The sequence below is a fragment of the Hemiscyllium ocellatum genome (assembly GCF_020745735.1).
Source record: "Hemiscyllium ocellatum isolate sHemOce1 chromosome 27 unlocalized genomic scaffold, sHemOce1.pat.X.cur. SUPER_27_unloc_3, whole genome shotgun sequence".
Taxonomy (NCBI): Eukaryota; Metazoa; Chordata; class Chondrichthyes; order Orectolobiformes; family Hemiscylliidae; genus Hemiscyllium; species Hemiscyllium ocellatum.
Window position 1 is genome coordinate 2063920 of NW_026867498.1, and position 16103 is coordinate 2080022.

A 16103-nucleotide genomic window follows, 5' to 3' on the forward strand; every position below is an offset into this window, starting at 1 on the left:
GTGGCAAAAGTTAGTGGAAAGCCAGAGTCAGAGAGATGTACAGCACAGAAACAGACCCTTCTGTCCAACACGCCTGTACTGACCAGATATCCTAAATCAATCTAGTCCCATTTGCTGGTATGTGGCCCATAGCTGGGGTCATCCCCACCCCCTGTCCTGAGACCTTGATGCCTCCAAGCTGACCCTCAAAGGTTCGGTTTGTCCTCGATTCTTTCCCAGTTGTCTTTTGTAGGTTTTGAAAACTTTCCCAATCCTCTGAGTATAGGATTTGGGAAGTTATGTTGTGGCTGTACAGGACATTGGTTAGGCCACATTTGGAATATTGTGTGCAATTCTGGTTTCCTTAGTATCGGTAAGATGTTGGGAAACTTCAAAGTGTTCAGAAAAAATTTACAAGGATGTTGCCAGGGTTGGAGGATGTGATCGATAGGGAGGCGAGGGCTGTTTCCCCTCAGCGTTGGAGGCTAAGGAGTAACCTATAAAATCATGAAGGGCATGGATAGGATAAATAGACAAAGCCTTATCCAGGGGAGGGGGTCGGGGGAAAAGAGTCCAGAACTAGAGGGCATATGTTTAGGGTGAGGGGAAAAGATACAAATGAGATCTGAGGTGAAACTTTTTCACACAGAGGGTATTACGTGTATGGAATGAGCTGCCAGAGGAAATGGTGGAGGCCAGTACAATTGCTACATTTAAAAGACATCTGGACAGGTGTATGAATAGGAAGGGTTTGAAGGGATATGGGCCAAATGCTGGCAGTTGGGATTAGATTGGGTTGGGATATCTGGTTGGCATGAACGGGTTAAACCGAAGGGTCTGTTTCTAAGCTGTACATCTCCATGACTAGTTGGACCACTTCCCGCTCCTCTGCCCTTGAGCCCTAGTTTCCTCATTTTCCCTCCCCCCACCTTGTCTCAGTCCCAACCCTCGAACTCAGCACCACCAGCCCAACCTGCAATCTTCTTCCTGACCTCTCCACCCCGACCCCCGCTCCCACTCCGGCCTATCACCTTCACCCTAACATCCTTCCACCTATCGCATTTCCAACACCCCTCCCCCAAGTCCCTCTTCCCTTCCTTTAATCTTAGCCTGCTTGGCACACTGTCCTCATTCCTGAAGAAGGGCTCATGCCCGAAACGTGGATTCTCCTGATCCTGCGCTTTTCCAGCAACACATTTTCGGCTCTGATCTCCAGCATCTGCAGTCCTCACTTTCTCCTCTTGCTAATATACCACTTGCCTTGCTGATTGCTTGCTACACCTGTCTGACAAATGACAGTGACTGGTGTAGAAGGATGCTGAGGCCTCTTTGTCCATCCACACATCATTCCTGATAAAGGGCTCATGTCCAAAATGTCAACACTCCTGCTCCTCGGATGCTGCCGAACCTCCCGTGCTCTTCCAGTACCACACTGTTTGACCCTGATCTCCAGCATCTGCAGTTCTCACTTTCTCCAATTCAAATACATCTCCATTTAAACAATGCACTTCCTTTCTGCGTTTGTTTTCCACAGCCAAGGCTATAACTTCATATTGTGGTACTGCATTTGCCATTGTGGTCTTCTCTATATCGGAGAGTGAGTGCAAACTTGGGGAACGATTCGCCGAGTATCGCAGCTGTGCCCGCAGAGGGCGACCACACCTCGCAGTAACTACCCATTCCAATTTCCTTCCCACTCCCTTTCTGACATGACCATCTTTGGCCTCCTCCATTGCCACAACGAATCTAACCGCAAATTGGAGGGACAACACCTCATCTTCCGGGCAGCCTGCAGCCCGAAGGACTCAACGTTGAGTTTTCCAATTTCAAAAAACCTCCCTCTCCATTCCCTGACTCCATTCCCATCCCCGCCCTCCTCCCTGCCACCAACAAGATTCATTCCTCCTATTGACCAACCAGGTCGTACCCTCTAACTGTCTTGACCTTTTCCCACTTCACCCCCACCCCCTTTTCTCTGCAGCTTCTGCACCCAGCCCCTGCCCTGAAGAAGGGTTACAACCGATTCGTCGACTTCTCCACCATCTGATGCCTCCTGCCTAACTATTTTGCCAATTGAGATACAGACCTGGATCAACGTTTCCGGAGTCTGTCCCTGCCGAATTCACTCTTTCCTTTCAGTTGCTGCAAGTCAACAATTGAACTACAGAATGAAAAAGAAATGGAAAAGGGGGCGAGATAAGAGAGTGCCGTACTCACAGATCTGGGACAGAGGAAGGAATGTGCAGTCTGGGTAAAGCTCTATCTTTATTCAGAGAGAGAGGATCAGGAGTCGCAGCTTGAGAAGTTCATGGTCCAACTTCCGCATTCAGACAATGGGCTGACTCTGATTGGCAGGAGGACCAGTCTCCTTCCGGTCCTCCAATGCTGCCTATTGGTCAATCAAAAGAAGGTCTCGCGCCTTTTTTTGCGTACAGCGATGAGCATGCTCAGTGTTTTGCTGACACTGGACAGCATGCGCACTGCGTTGCTGACACTGGCAAACATGCGCAGTATGCTCTCTGGGAATGTTGGTGCTCCTGACAGATTTTAAGTGTCCAAATGCCAACGGGGTGAAAAGATAGAGCCACAATTTTTTTTCCCTGCGGCTCGATATTTTATTCCTTTTGCATTTTGTGTGGCTGCTCAACTTTTGTATGACGTTTCCCCTTGTTGTGGAGGCAAGGCACCGAGACCAGAACTGGAGGGCATAGGTTTAGGGTGAGAGGGGAAAGATTTCTGAGGGTCCGAAGGGGCAATCCTTTCGCACAGAGGGTGGTATGTGTATGGAATGAGCTGCCAGAGGAAGTGGTGGAGGCTGGTACAATTACAGTGTTTAAAATGCATCTGAATGCGGATATGGATAGGAAAGATTCAGAGGGGTAAGGGGCGACATGCTGACAAATGGATCACTAGATTAATTAGGACATCTGGTCAGCGTGGACCGCAGGGTCTGTTTCTGTGCTCTACAACTCTGAGTCTATCTTTAGATAGTATGGAAAATAAAGAGCATGAAAGCATGGGAAGGGTTAGAGCATGGAGACTACTGCCAATTTGTTGCAAAGGATAGTGGAAAGCTCTTACACCAATTAGCAGAATAAGGTTGAGGCTGAAAGGTCACTATGGCAAGATGAGATAACAGTCAGTAAAGTTAGCCTCGCCTGCTAAATATGATTGACAGGACGGGAACAATAAATATTCAGGACATGACATTAAATATCTAATTAATAATGAGTAGAGTCAGCCTGCTTGAGACTATTGATAATAAATATCTAATCATGACATTTGGAAAATATTAAGTAGGGTCTGGAATGCAAGACCGTTGTTGCAAAAGCTGACATTAAATCTCCAACTGTGACATTTGAATAACATTAAGTAGAATGTAGGAAAAACTGTGAGGGCACAAATAAAGAGATAATGGGAACTAACATCACTGGTTTATTGTGTAGCTAGCGTGAGGTACTTTTGATTAATATAGTTGGACATGCTAACAAACACACTGCTCAGCTGGAGAAAACACTGCCTCCTCTGTCCAGGAATAAACGCTGGAAAGGTTGTATTGTTCCTAGGGAGGAGGATGGTCTCTGGCTACACTCTGATATCTATCAGCTAGTAAATGGGGCAAAACTATGGAATTTAATCTCCAGGCATTCTGCGAAATTTAATAAGAGAAGGAAGGAAGTAATAAATAGTAGATCCCTACAGAGTGCTGAGGAACAAAGGGTCCTTGCTGTCCAAGTTCAGAAATCCCTGAAGTTATCAGTATAGGTCAAACTGATTAAACAGCCTGCAGGTTGTGCATTTTTTGAGAAAAATAGAATGTATCTGCAAATATAATTCTGCAAATACAAATTCACTCCCATGGATGTACGTGTTTATGTGTGTGAATGAGACAGAGTAAAGTCTATTGCGTGCTGTATATCCCGATGTCTACTTGATAACAGATGCTTTAATTCTGCTGGCGTAAATATTTTTATAAATCATAGCTGTTATAAATCATAAATCCCAGCTAGGACTTCACTGTGTGTCTGGATGGTTGACAGGCTGGGGATTGTGGCTTGGGTCTTAATTGACTGAATGTTTTATTGTTCCAGAAGGTGTAGGGGTGGGGGGGTCAAAGCTTCAGCAGAAATCCAGCAGAGCAGAACAGACCAATATCTTACTCTGTGGGTACAGGGACATCTGAGGACAGAGAAATCAGGACCTGAATCCAAGCTAACACTAGACTTCCCTGTGATCAGTGCTTTGATGAGCAGCGCCAAGCCTCTACCTTCACCTCGCTTCCCATTTGACTACCCCCTCGCTATGCAGGATCCAATCCTTGTCATCCTGAAGCCATGCCTCTGTAAGGAGTCTCAGATCATAATTATTCTCTTCAATGTGTGCAGCCAATTTTGTTACAATGCACCACACATTCAGAAACATCGTTTTTAGTTTCAAGTTTTGTGATCTTCAGAATCCGGTTTTGATTGCTGGTACATTTACTCACCTTGTCCCTTTCTATCGTTCTCTGATGTTCATTTTCCACATCACTATATTGCTCACCGGCCTTGATTTGGATTGGTCATGCTAAATTGTCCATAATGTACAGGCATGTGAAGGTTAGATGGGGTAGCCATGGGAAATGCAGGGTTAGAGTTTCATAGTAAAAGAAGTAGTAGTTGGCCATTTGGCCCATCGAACCTGCTCCACCATTCATTATGATCATGGCTGATATATGCGTCATCTGAGATCCTCCTCCCTGCATTGTCCCAACTACCCTTAATTCCCACACCATGCAAATACCCATTCCACTGTGTTTTGAATATTCTTAATGAAGATGCCTCTACTGCTTCCTGGGGCAGGGAATTCCATAGATTGACTACTCTCTGGGAAAAGCAGTTCCTCCTCATCTCTGTCCTAAATCTACTCTCCTCAACTCAATGCCTGGTCTCATCCTGGGTAGGGTAGGGCTTCATCCCCACAGTGCAATAAATTCCCACTTTCCACCAAACTCCCAGATGTACTCACTCACTCAGTTGCTGTCTCACAAACGAAATACTTCATTGTAACTTCTTTTGCTCCCAGTAAGGGCAACCCATCTTGGAAAGCTGCTCTGAAAGTCCAACCAGACTTCTGCATTCACCAGAGACAATTCCAGGATAACAGCACAGAAACAGACCCTCCAGCCAAACACGTCCATGCTGACCAAATATCCGAAATTAACCTTGTCTCATTTGCCCAGATATCCCTCTAATCTCTTCCTATTCATGTACCCATCAAGATGGGTTTTAAATGTTGTACCTGTTCCAGCCTCCACCACTTCCTCTGGCAGTTCGTTCCATACATGCACCACCCTCTGTGTGAAAAGGTTGTCCCTCATGTCCCTTTCCCCACTCACCTAAAATCTATGCCACTTTAGTTCTGGACTCTCAAATCCTGGGGAAAGACCTTGCCCCTTATAAAGGTTAACCCTCAGCGTCCGATGTGCAGAAAGTGAGACCTGCAGATGCTGGAATCAGAGTCTAAAAGTGTGGGGCTGAACAAGCACAGCAGAACAGGCAGTATCGGAGGAGTGGGAGAGTCGACATTTCAGGCCCGAGCCCTTCATCAGGAATGATGCATGGATGTCCAAAGGGGCCTCAGCGTCCTTCTCCACCAGTCATCAGACAGATGCACAAGCAATCAGCAAGGCAAGTGGTATATTCGGAAGATGAACTGGGATTAGCAGTGGGGATGTCATCCTGCAGTTAGGGGGTCATTGAATATATCCAAGGCTGAGTTCATCTGTTTTTTGAACAACAGAGTGTGGATTTTTATGTTGTGTGGATGAGGTGATTTTTTTTGTTGACAGTGGTTTATGTGTTGGATGCAGGTACAATAACCACGTTTAAAGTGGAAGGCAAGAAAGTTTTAAGACCACGACAGAACGGTTAGTTAGACAGCACAGAAACGGACTCTTCAGCCCTACTCTTCCATGCTGACTATGTTTCAGTGCCACTTGCCAATGTTTGGCCCATATCCCCCCGCACCTTCTCTATTCATGTACTTATCCAAATGTCTTTTATATAGATATTTTTATTGGGAATTTAACATTTTGACAAATTTACAAAAATAAGCAGAATTTTCAAGCACAAACATTAATATAAAAATAGATCTTAAATATATAATCATCAAAATTCAACTAATCCACAATCATCCAGAGTGTATAGTTGAGTCGCTTCCATCCTTCAAATAAGAGAAAATGTTCTCTAATACACTCATAACAGTATGATAAAAAGGAAGTTATTTCCAAACAATAAGAACAAAAAAAAATTAAACATGTTTGAATGGAGATCTTCCCCTTGTTCTCAGGGGGCCTTACTACCTTTTCAACGTTCCACCATATCCTCTCCCAAACAGTGTCCCACCCTCGACCCGGGTGCTCCTTAATAGGATTTAGATATAATACCGAGCTAGAGTTAACAGTGAGCACCGCACCCCCACCCCTCCCCACCCATACCTGAGTATATCTGCTAGCATCAATGCCACGTACAAACACACATAACTATAAAATTACAACTCCAACAGATTACAGTTAAGTATAATAACATAGCAAGGAAGACAACCCCGCTCCCAGAGGCAAAAGTAAAGTAGAATAAAGTATCCATTTCTCCCCACGGAGTGTGGGAGAGGCAAGCCAACATAAATTGTCTCTTACGATTTATTTAACCGAGTCTAAAAGTTTCTTGGCCTCTTCCGATGATCTAAAATTATACTCGGATCCTTCGTGGGTAAAGCATAACGTCGCTGGGTAGCGTTAGGTGTATTGAATATCTAAGTCCCTTAAACATTTCTTCACCTCATCAAACGCCTTCCTCCTTCGTGCCAAAGCCGGGGAGAAGTCCTGAAATAACATAATCTTGGATCCTTCATGAATCATGGCTTTAAGATCCTTTCCAAGCTTTCTGGAGGCATCCAGGAGTATCTGCCTCTCCCTATAACTCTGCAGCCAGAACAGGACCGGGCGTGGGCGCTGGTTTGGGCCAGATCCGCGTACTGCGACCCGGTAGGCCCACTCCACCCTTACCCGGTCAGTTTCAGCCCCCAGGTTTAAAAGCTGGGGCAGCCATCGCTCCAGAAATGCTGCTAACTGTCCTTTCCCTTCTTGTTCTTGAAGGCCCAGCAACCGAATATTTTTTCTCCGATTTCTGTTGTCAATATCATCCATGTAGATTTCAAAGGCCCGGACTCTCTGCTCCAGAGCTCGCACCTGTTCTGCAGCTGTTTGAGCTGCAGCCTCGGAGGTCGTGGCCTTTAGCTCCGCCCCCTCCACTCGGCCCTGCAATTCTCCGATAGAGTGATTCTGTTTCTGCAGCTTTTCTTCGAATGCATTCCATCTCTGTCTGGATTCTGCGATGAAATTGACAAGTGTCGTTTCCAGCCTGGCAATCATCTCTATAAGACCTGTTTTTACATCAGCTGCAGCCGGAGGAGAGGAGGGTGGGGGAGGGGTCTTTGTTTTCTGAGAGCTGCGGGTTCCCTTTGATTTACTCATTATCCACTCAGTATTGGACTGTTTAAATATAATATTCAGCAGCTAATTAAGATTAAAGAAATTTTTTGGGTGGTTTGGCAAGTGTGGTGGGGGCAGGAAACCCACTTTTCCCAGGTTTTGGGAAGGGCTCTGTAGACTCAGACTTGCTGAGTCGCCGCCATCTTGGATCTCTCCCAAATGTCTTTTAAAAGTTGCATCTGTACGTGCATCCACCACTTCCTCTGGACATTCATTCCATACATGAACCACTCTCTGTTTATGAAAACCTTTTCCAGATTCTGTCCACTTCGTGGATTCATTTCCCTTTCCGTTCGGTTGGTGCAAGTCAAAAATTGAAGCCCAGAATGAAAAAAAATGAAAAAGGAGTTGAGAAGAGAGTGGTGTACTGGCGGAGTAAGGAGGTTGCAGTCTGGAACAAACTCAATCTTCATTCAGAGAGAGGAGCAGCACCTTCCGAAGCTCGTGTTCCAGCTTCTGCATTCAGACAACAGGAAGGCTCTGATTGGCAGGAGGACCTATATCCTTCTGGTCCTCCAGGACTTCCGATTGGCCCACCAAGAAAAAGTCGCGATGCGTGCGGCGAGGAGCACGCGCAGTGTGCTCTCTGGTGATGCTGCTGTTACTGACAGAATTTGTGTCCAAGTGCCAAGAGAAGTAAAAAAAAAAGGGGAGATCCACCCTTTCTTCCCCCCTGTGATATTTACCTTTCCTACACGCCCCATGACTTTATAAATCGAAATAAGGTCACCAGTCAACTTGTGGTCGTCGATAGGGCGACCAGAAGTGTACTCAGTACTCTACACGTGGTCTCACCAATATCCTGTACAACCTCAATGTGATGTCCCAACTCCTACACTGAACGGTGTGAACAATGAAGGCAAGTGTGCCAAACGCCTCCTTCACCACCCTGTCCAGCAATGATGCAACTTTCAAAGAACTATGTCCCCGATTTGGAGATGCCGGTGTTGGACTGGGGTGTACGAAGTTAAAATTCACACCACCCTCTGTCCACCCCCAGTCTTTCTCTCACCCCACCCTCTGTCCACCCCCAGTCTTTCTCTCACCCCACCCTCTGAACCCCCCCAGTCTTTCTCTCACCCCACCCTTTGCCCACCCCCCCGCCCCGAGTCTTTCTCTCCTATTACCATGAAATTGGTTCTGACTGTTGTCGTGGATAAAATGTAGAGAATGACCAGGAGACACAGAGAGTTCTTCAAGAAGTAGGTCGTTTATTTGTAAACAAAAAGACCGTGACACTTGAAAAGCAGATTCTCGAATGCCCACAAACCTCAGGGTCTGTGGTTTTAAAATATCTTTTTTTTAAATCATGTTTGTGTTAGCTTATCAGCATGTCCAACTATATTTATCAACGTACCTCAGCCTAGCTACACAATAAGCCAGTGATGTTAGTTCCCATTATCTCTTTAGTTGTACATTCTACTTCATGTTATTCCAATGTCTCGGTTAGAGATTTAATGTCAGCTTTTGCAACAATGGTCTTTCATTCTAGACCCTACTTAATATTTTCCTAATGTCATGATTAGGTATTTATTGTCAGTAGTTTCAAGCAGGCTGACTCTACTCACTAACAATTAGATATTTAATGTCATGTCCCAAATATTTATTGTCCCAATAATGATAGTAAAGTTAGCCTCATCTGCTAACTAACGGTGTTATCTCATCTTGCCATAGTGACCTTTCAGCCTCAAACTTACTCTGCTAATTGGTGTAAGAGTGTTCCACTATCCTTTGCAACTGTAGTGGACAGCGAAGAGGGTTACCTCAGATTACAACAGGATCTGGACCAGATGGGCCAATGGGCTGAGAAGTGGCAGATGGAGTTTAATTCAGATAAATGCAAGGTGCTGCATTTTGGGAAAGCAAATCTTAGCAGGACTTATACACTTGATGGTGAGGTCCTAGGGAGTGTAGCTGAACAAAGAGACCTTGGAGTGCAGGTTCATTGCTCCTTGAAAGTGGAGTCACAGGTAGATAAGATAGTGAAGAAGACGTTTGGTATGCTTTCCTTTATTGGTCAGAGTATTGAGTACAGTAGTTGGAAAGTCATGTTGCGGTTGTACAGGACATTGGTTAGGCCACTGTTGGAATATTGCATGCAATTCTGGTCTCCTTCCTATCGGAAAGATGTTGTGAAACGTGAAAGGGTTCGAAAAAGATTTACAAGGATGTTGCCAGTGTTGGAGGATTTGAGCTATAGGGACAGGCTGGGGCTGATTCCCTGGTGCGTCAGAGGCTTGGTCGGGGGGTGACCTCATAGAGGTTTACAAAATTATGAGGGGCATGGATAGGATAAATAGGCAAAGTCTTTTCCCTGGGGAGTCCAGAACTAGAGGGCATAGGTTTAGGGTGAGGGGGGAAAAATATTAAAGAGACCTAAGGGGCAACATTTTCATGCAGAGAGTGGTACATGTATGGAATGAGCTGCCAGAGGAAATGGTGGAAGCTGGTACAATTGCAACATTTAAGAGGCATTTGGATGGGTATATGAATACAAAGGGTTTGGAGGGATATGGGCCAGGTGCTGGCAAGTGAGACTAGATTGGGTTGGGATATCTGGTCGGCATACACGGGTTGGACCGAAGGGTGTGTTTCCATGCTGTACATCTCTCTATGACTCTATGAACTGGAAATGGTCTCCATGCTCTAACACTTCCCATGCTTTCATGCTCTTTATTTTCCATACTATCTAAAAATAGAGTCACAGAGCTGTAGAGCACAGAAACAAACCCTTCAGTCTATCCCGACCAGATGTCAGCATGTCGCCCCTTATCCCTCTGAATCTTTCCTATTCATATCCCCATCCAGATGATGTAATTGTACCAGCCCCCACCACGTCATCTGACAGTTCATTCCATACACATACCACCCTCTGTGTGAAAGGATTGCCCCTTCGGACCCTCAGAAATCTTTCCCCTCTCACCCTAAACCTATGCCCTCCAGTTCTGGTCTCGGTGCCTTGCCCCCACAACAAGGGGAAACGACATACAAAAGTTGAGCAGCCAGACAAAATGCAAAAGGAATAAAATATCGAGAGGCAGGGAAAAAAAATTGTGGCTCTATCTTTTTTCTCCTGTTGGCATTTGGACACTTAAAATCTGTCAGGAACACCAACATCCCCAGAGAGCATACTGCGCATGTTTGCCAGTGTCAGCAACGCAGTGCGCATGCTTACCAATGTCAGCAAAACACTGAGCATGCACATCGCTGTACGCAAAAAAGGCGCGAAACCTTCTTTTGATGGACCAATAGGCAACGTTGGAGGACCGGAAGGAGACTGGTCCTCCTGCCAATCAGAGTCAGCCCATTGTCTGAATGCGGAAGTCGGACCATGAGCTTCTCAAGCTGCAGCTCCTGATCCTCTCTCTCTGAATAAAGATAGAGCTTTACCCAGACTGCACATTCCTTCCTCTGTCCCAGATCTGTGAGTACGGCACTATTTTGCTCCCATTCCATGTATTTTTCATTCTGGGGTTCAGTTGTTGACTTGCAGCAACTGAAAGAAAAGAGAGTGAATCCGGAAGGGGACAGACTCTGGAAACGCTGGTCCAGGTCTGTGTCTCAATTTGCAAAATAGACAGGAGGTGGAGAAGTCGACGTTTCAGGTGTAACCCTTCCTCGGGGCTGGGGCTGGAGAAGCTGCAGATAAAGGGGGTGGGAGTGAAGTGGAGATAGGTCAAGACAGGTAGAGGCTACGACCTGATTGGTCAATGGGAGGAATGCATGTGGTTGCTGGCAAAGAACAAGGAGGGACTTTTTTTGAAATTGGAAAACTCAACGTTGAGTCCTTCAGGCTGTAGGCTGCCTGGAAGATGAGGTGTGGTCCCTTCAATTTGCAGTTAGGTTCGTTGTGGCAATGGAGGAGGCCAAAGATGGTCATGTCAGAAAAGGGAATTGTAATGGGTGGTGACTGGGAGGTCCGGTCGGCTCTGTGGACCCAGCTGTGATGCTCAGTGAACCGTTCCCCAAGTTTGTGCTCGCTCTCCCCGATATAGAGAGGACCACAATTGGCAAACACAGGACCACGATATGAAATTATAGCTTTGGCTGTGGCAAAGAAAAACAGAAAGGAGGTGCATTGTTTAAATGGAGATGTATTTGAATGTGGAGAAAGTGAGAACTGCAGATGCTGGAGATCATGCTCAAACATTGTGGTACTGGAAGAGCACGGTAGGTCAGGCAGCATCTTAGGAGCAGGAGTGTTGACGTTTTGGGCACGAGCCCTTCATCTAGACTGATGTGTGGATGGGCAAAGAGGCCTCAGTGTCCTCCTACTCCAGTCACTGCCAGTTGTCCGACAGATGTAGGAAGCAATCGGCAAGGCAAGCGTTATATTAGCAAGAGGAATTGAGTTCACAAGTGGGATGTCTTCCTGCAGTTAGGGTGTCATTGAGTATATTCAAGGCTGAGTTAATCTGATTTTTGAACAAAGAAGTGGATGTTTGTGGGGGAAGGCGAGAACATGGTTTAAGACCAGTATAGAATGGTTCCAGAGTCATACAGCACAGAAATAGACCCTTTAGTCCAACCTGTCATAGAGATATACAACATGGAAACAGAACCTTTGGTCCAACTCATCCATGGTGGGACCAACAATCTGGTCCCACCTGTCAGCACCTGGCGCACATCCCTCAAAATCCTTCCCATTCATATACCCATCCAGATGCCTTTTAAATATTGCAATTGTACTAACCTCCACCTCCGACAGCTCATTCCAAACATGTACCACTTCGGTGTGAAAAGGTTGCCCTTCAGATCTCTTCTGTATCTTTCCCCCCTCACCCTAAACCTATGCCCTCTAGTTCTGGACCCCATCCCCCAGGGAAAAGACCTTGGCCATTTATCGTATTCATGCCCTTCATGATTTTGTAAACCTCTAAGGTTACTCCTTAGTCTCCAACGCTCCAGGGAAAACAGCCCTAACCTCCCTGTAGATCAAATCCTCCAACCCTGGCAACATCCTTGTAAATCTTTCTGAACCCTTTCAAGTTTCACAACATCTTACTGATAGTAAGGAAACCAGAATTGCACACAATATTCCAAATGTGGCCTAACCAATGTCCTGTACAGCCACAACATAACTTCCCAAATCCTATACTCAGAGGATTGGGAAAGTTTTCAAAACCTACAAAAGACAACTGGGAAAGAATGGAGGACAAACCAAACCTTCGAGGGTCAGCTTGGAGGCATCAAGGTCTCAGGACAGGGGGTGTGGATGACCCCAGCTATGGGCCACATGCCAGCAAATGGGATTAGATTAATTTAGGATATCTGGTCAGTGCAGTTGTGTTGGACAGAAGGGTCTGTTTCTGTGCTATGTATCTCTATGACTCTAGCGTTTGCAGAGTCAGGAGGTTCACTTTCTCTCTACTTTCAATGTTAATGCCTTGACGTCTCATTTTGCTCCCACCTTCCTAGGGACTTTAACCATTTTGTGTCTGGTCTTTCCTCAAGAAGCTGCGTGGCAGGTTCACCCTGAATTGACACTTTCTTTTTGCTTCCCAAAATCAGACCTGCTCACTCTCAGCAATATCCCAGTGTTGTGAAAGATATTAGCTTTCAGGCGGAGGTATCCAAAGTTCAGAGAGACGGCAGTCTTGATGTTTTTGCTTTTCTGTCCGATAAGATCCTGAATCAGCACCTTCGGGAGAATGAGTTCGAGCCGAGTGAGAACAGAGGGGGAGAGAGAGTGGGATGGTGCTTTCAATTTTGTGGAATAACAAAAGAAAAGAATATTCCATAGAAAGTAGAATTGCTTGTTCTGAATTTCTACCCTGCACTAATAACCTTTGTAATCTCTTTTTACAGAGCATAGTAGCGCCTCGACATACGAACAAACCTGTTCATGTCCAAATCGGTTTACGAACAGGATTGTACGTAAAATTTTGCTTCAACGTACGTACGAAATTCAAGGTACGAACACAAAAGCTCTCGGGCCCCGCGTGATCTCATTCAGTTTGTCTTTGGTGCATGCACCGAGAACAGTCGTCCAACCATTCTTACGCCATCCGAACAATGGGAAAAGTTGATTCAGTTCGCGAACTTTTCGGATTAAGTTCATAAGTCGAGGCGCTACTGTATTTGAAAATCTGAAGGCGGAAGTTTCAACATCAACAGATGAAGGGCTTAAGCCCGAAACGTTGACTCTCCTGCTTCTCAGATGCAGCCTCACCTGCTGTGCTTTTCCAGTGCCGCACTTTTCGATACTGACTCTCCAGTGTCTGCAGTCCTCACTTTGATGTCAATGTCTGACAGTCACTCAATCCATTGGGAGCGCAACGGTTTTCATCTATGATTCTGTGAGAAGGAGCAAAGCTTTTTGGGTCCTGTTTAAGTACGTTTTCAGCATCAGTGGGACTGGATGAGAGACCCTACCATTGCAGTGCACTGAGTGTGGAGCCTTAAACAACTATACGGCCTGGAAAGAGGAATCACAGCAGGGAGTGGCTCCACACTTCGGCCATGGAGAAACCTGACAAATCCCACCTCTTGGAGAAACCATGGAAGTGTGGTGACTGCGGGAAAGGCTTCCGTTTCCCATCTTCCCTGGAGATTCATCGGCGTAGTCACACCGGGCAGAGGCCATTCACCTGCCCTGTCTGTAGTGAGGCCTTCAGACATTCCTCCACCCTGCTGACCCACCAGCAGATCCACACGGGGGAGAGGCCGTACAGCTGCCCTGAGTGCGGGAAGGCCTTTACCCAGGTCTCTGGACTGCTAAACCACCAGTGGGTCCACACGGGGGAGAGGCCCTTCAGCTGCCCCGAGTGCAGGAAAGCCTTCAGGGATTCCTCCTCTCTGCTGAGGCACCAGCGGGTCCACACTGGGGTGATGCCCTTCAGCTGCCCCAAGTGCAGGAAGACCTTTATCCAGGTCTCTGGACTGCTAAACCACCAGTGTGTCCACACGGGGGAGAGACCTTTCAGCTGCCCCGAGTGCAGGAAGGCCTTCAGCAATTCCTCCTCTCTGCTGAGGCACCAGCGGATCCACACTGAGGAGAGGCCCTTCAGCTGCCCCGAGTGCAGGAAGGCCTTCAGCAATTCCTCCTCTCTGCTGAGGCACCAGCGGATCCACACTGAGGAGAGGCCCTTCAGCTGCCCCGAGTGCAGGAAGGCCTTCAGCAATTCCTCCCACCTGCTGAGGCACCAGCGGGTCCACACTGGGGAGAGGCCATTTAGCTGCCCCGAGTGCGGGAAGGCCTTTACCCGCTCTTCCCACCTGCTGAGGCACCAGCGTGTCCACACAGGGGAGGGGCCCTTCAACAATTCCTCCTCTCTGCTGAGGCACCAGCGGGTCCACACGGGGGAGAGGCCCTTCAGCTGTCCCGTGTGCAGGAAGACTTTCAGCAATTCCTCCACCCTGCTGACTCACCGGCGGGTCCACACTGGGGAGAGGCCCTTCAGCTGTCCCGAGTGCGGGAAGGCCTTTACCCGCTCCTCCCACCTGCTGAGGCACCAGCAGGTCCACACAGGGGAGAGGCCCTTCAGCTGCCCCGAGTGCAGGAAGACTTTCAGCAATTCCTCCAACCTGAGGACTCACCGGCGGGTCCACACTGGGGAGAGGCCCTTCAGCTGTCCTGAATGTGGGAAGGCCTTCAGCAATTCCTCCGACAGGCTGGCCCACCAGCGGGTCCACACTGGCGAGAGGCCATTCCCCTGCCCCAAGTGTGGGAAGGCCTTCACCCGCTCCTCCAACCTCCAGAGGCACCAGCGAGTTCACGTACCATCGCAGGGGGATTGAAGGAGTGAAGGCTGAATGTCATTATTCACTGGACTATCAGCCCAGCTCCCGGGACTTCCGGGTTTGAATCCCGCTGCGGCAGATGGCACTATACAGGGTATGGGTTGAAATTGCTGAGTGAGACAATGCTTCCTCTGGGTTACGGCTGTACTAAGGATCCAATTAGAAAGGGACATCTCGGTGCTGACCAATAGTGAAGACAGTGAGGTTGGGTGGGTGTATAAGCGTGAGTGAGTGTGCTTTATCTTGAGCTGTTTAAAAAGCAGCTACTTTTTCTCTGCCTTTTTGCTGAGGGGGATTTGAAGCTTTGACAAGGTTGGGTCACAATAAAGGTGAAGTGAACTTAACGCCGAGCTCAGACTCTCATTGAAGGCTTTGAGCTCCGAGAGGTTTTGGTTTTAAAGCTACTCATTTCTTTCAGCCTCCTGCACTAAGCTTCCCATGTCGCTTATCAGTTGGATCAGTGAATGAGCAGCCAGTATCGTTTGAAATGGTAAATGTTTCAGGAGTGCAGAGTGTGAGAATTCTATTCGAGAGGGTTCAGTAAAGATTTATCAGGATGTTGCCAAGACTGGAGGGTTTGAGTTAGGGGTGCCATCATTGAGATTGATAAAATCATGGGGAGTGGAGGTAAGGGCTCTTCCTTAGCGTAGGGGAGCTCAAGACTAGGGGGCACATTTCTTTAAAGTGAGAGGAGAGAGATTTAAAAGGAACCTGAGCGGCAACGTTTTGACAGAAGGCAGTTTACACGTGGAATGAAGTTGGATGAGGATGTGGTAGATGCAGATGAAGTTACAAATTATAAATGACATTTGGATGAGTACATGAATAGAAAGGTTTAGAGGGACACGGG

The 16103-nt window shown here is 47.0% G+C and overlaps 2 protein-coding genes across 2 annotated transcripts in view; one reads left to right on the forward strand and one right to left on the reverse strand.

Moving 5' to 3' along the window:
• Positions 1-15597, forward strand: part of LOC132808058 (zinc finger protein 850-like) — a 40988-nt gene extending 25391 nt beyond the window's left edge. The window contains exon 4 of the mRNA XM_060821969.1: positions 14176-15597. Coding sequence (XP_060677952.1) covers positions 14176-15250 — 1075 coding nt within the window. The 3' untranslated portion in view covers positions 15251-15597. The remainder of the gene's footprint in view (positions 1-14175) is intronic.
• The window catches only part of LOC132808065 (zinc finger protein 850-like), a 60742-nt gene that overhangs the window by 2400 nt on the left and 42239 nt on the right, over positions 1-16103 (reverse strand). The gene's annotated exons all lie outside the window — the stretch shown is intronic.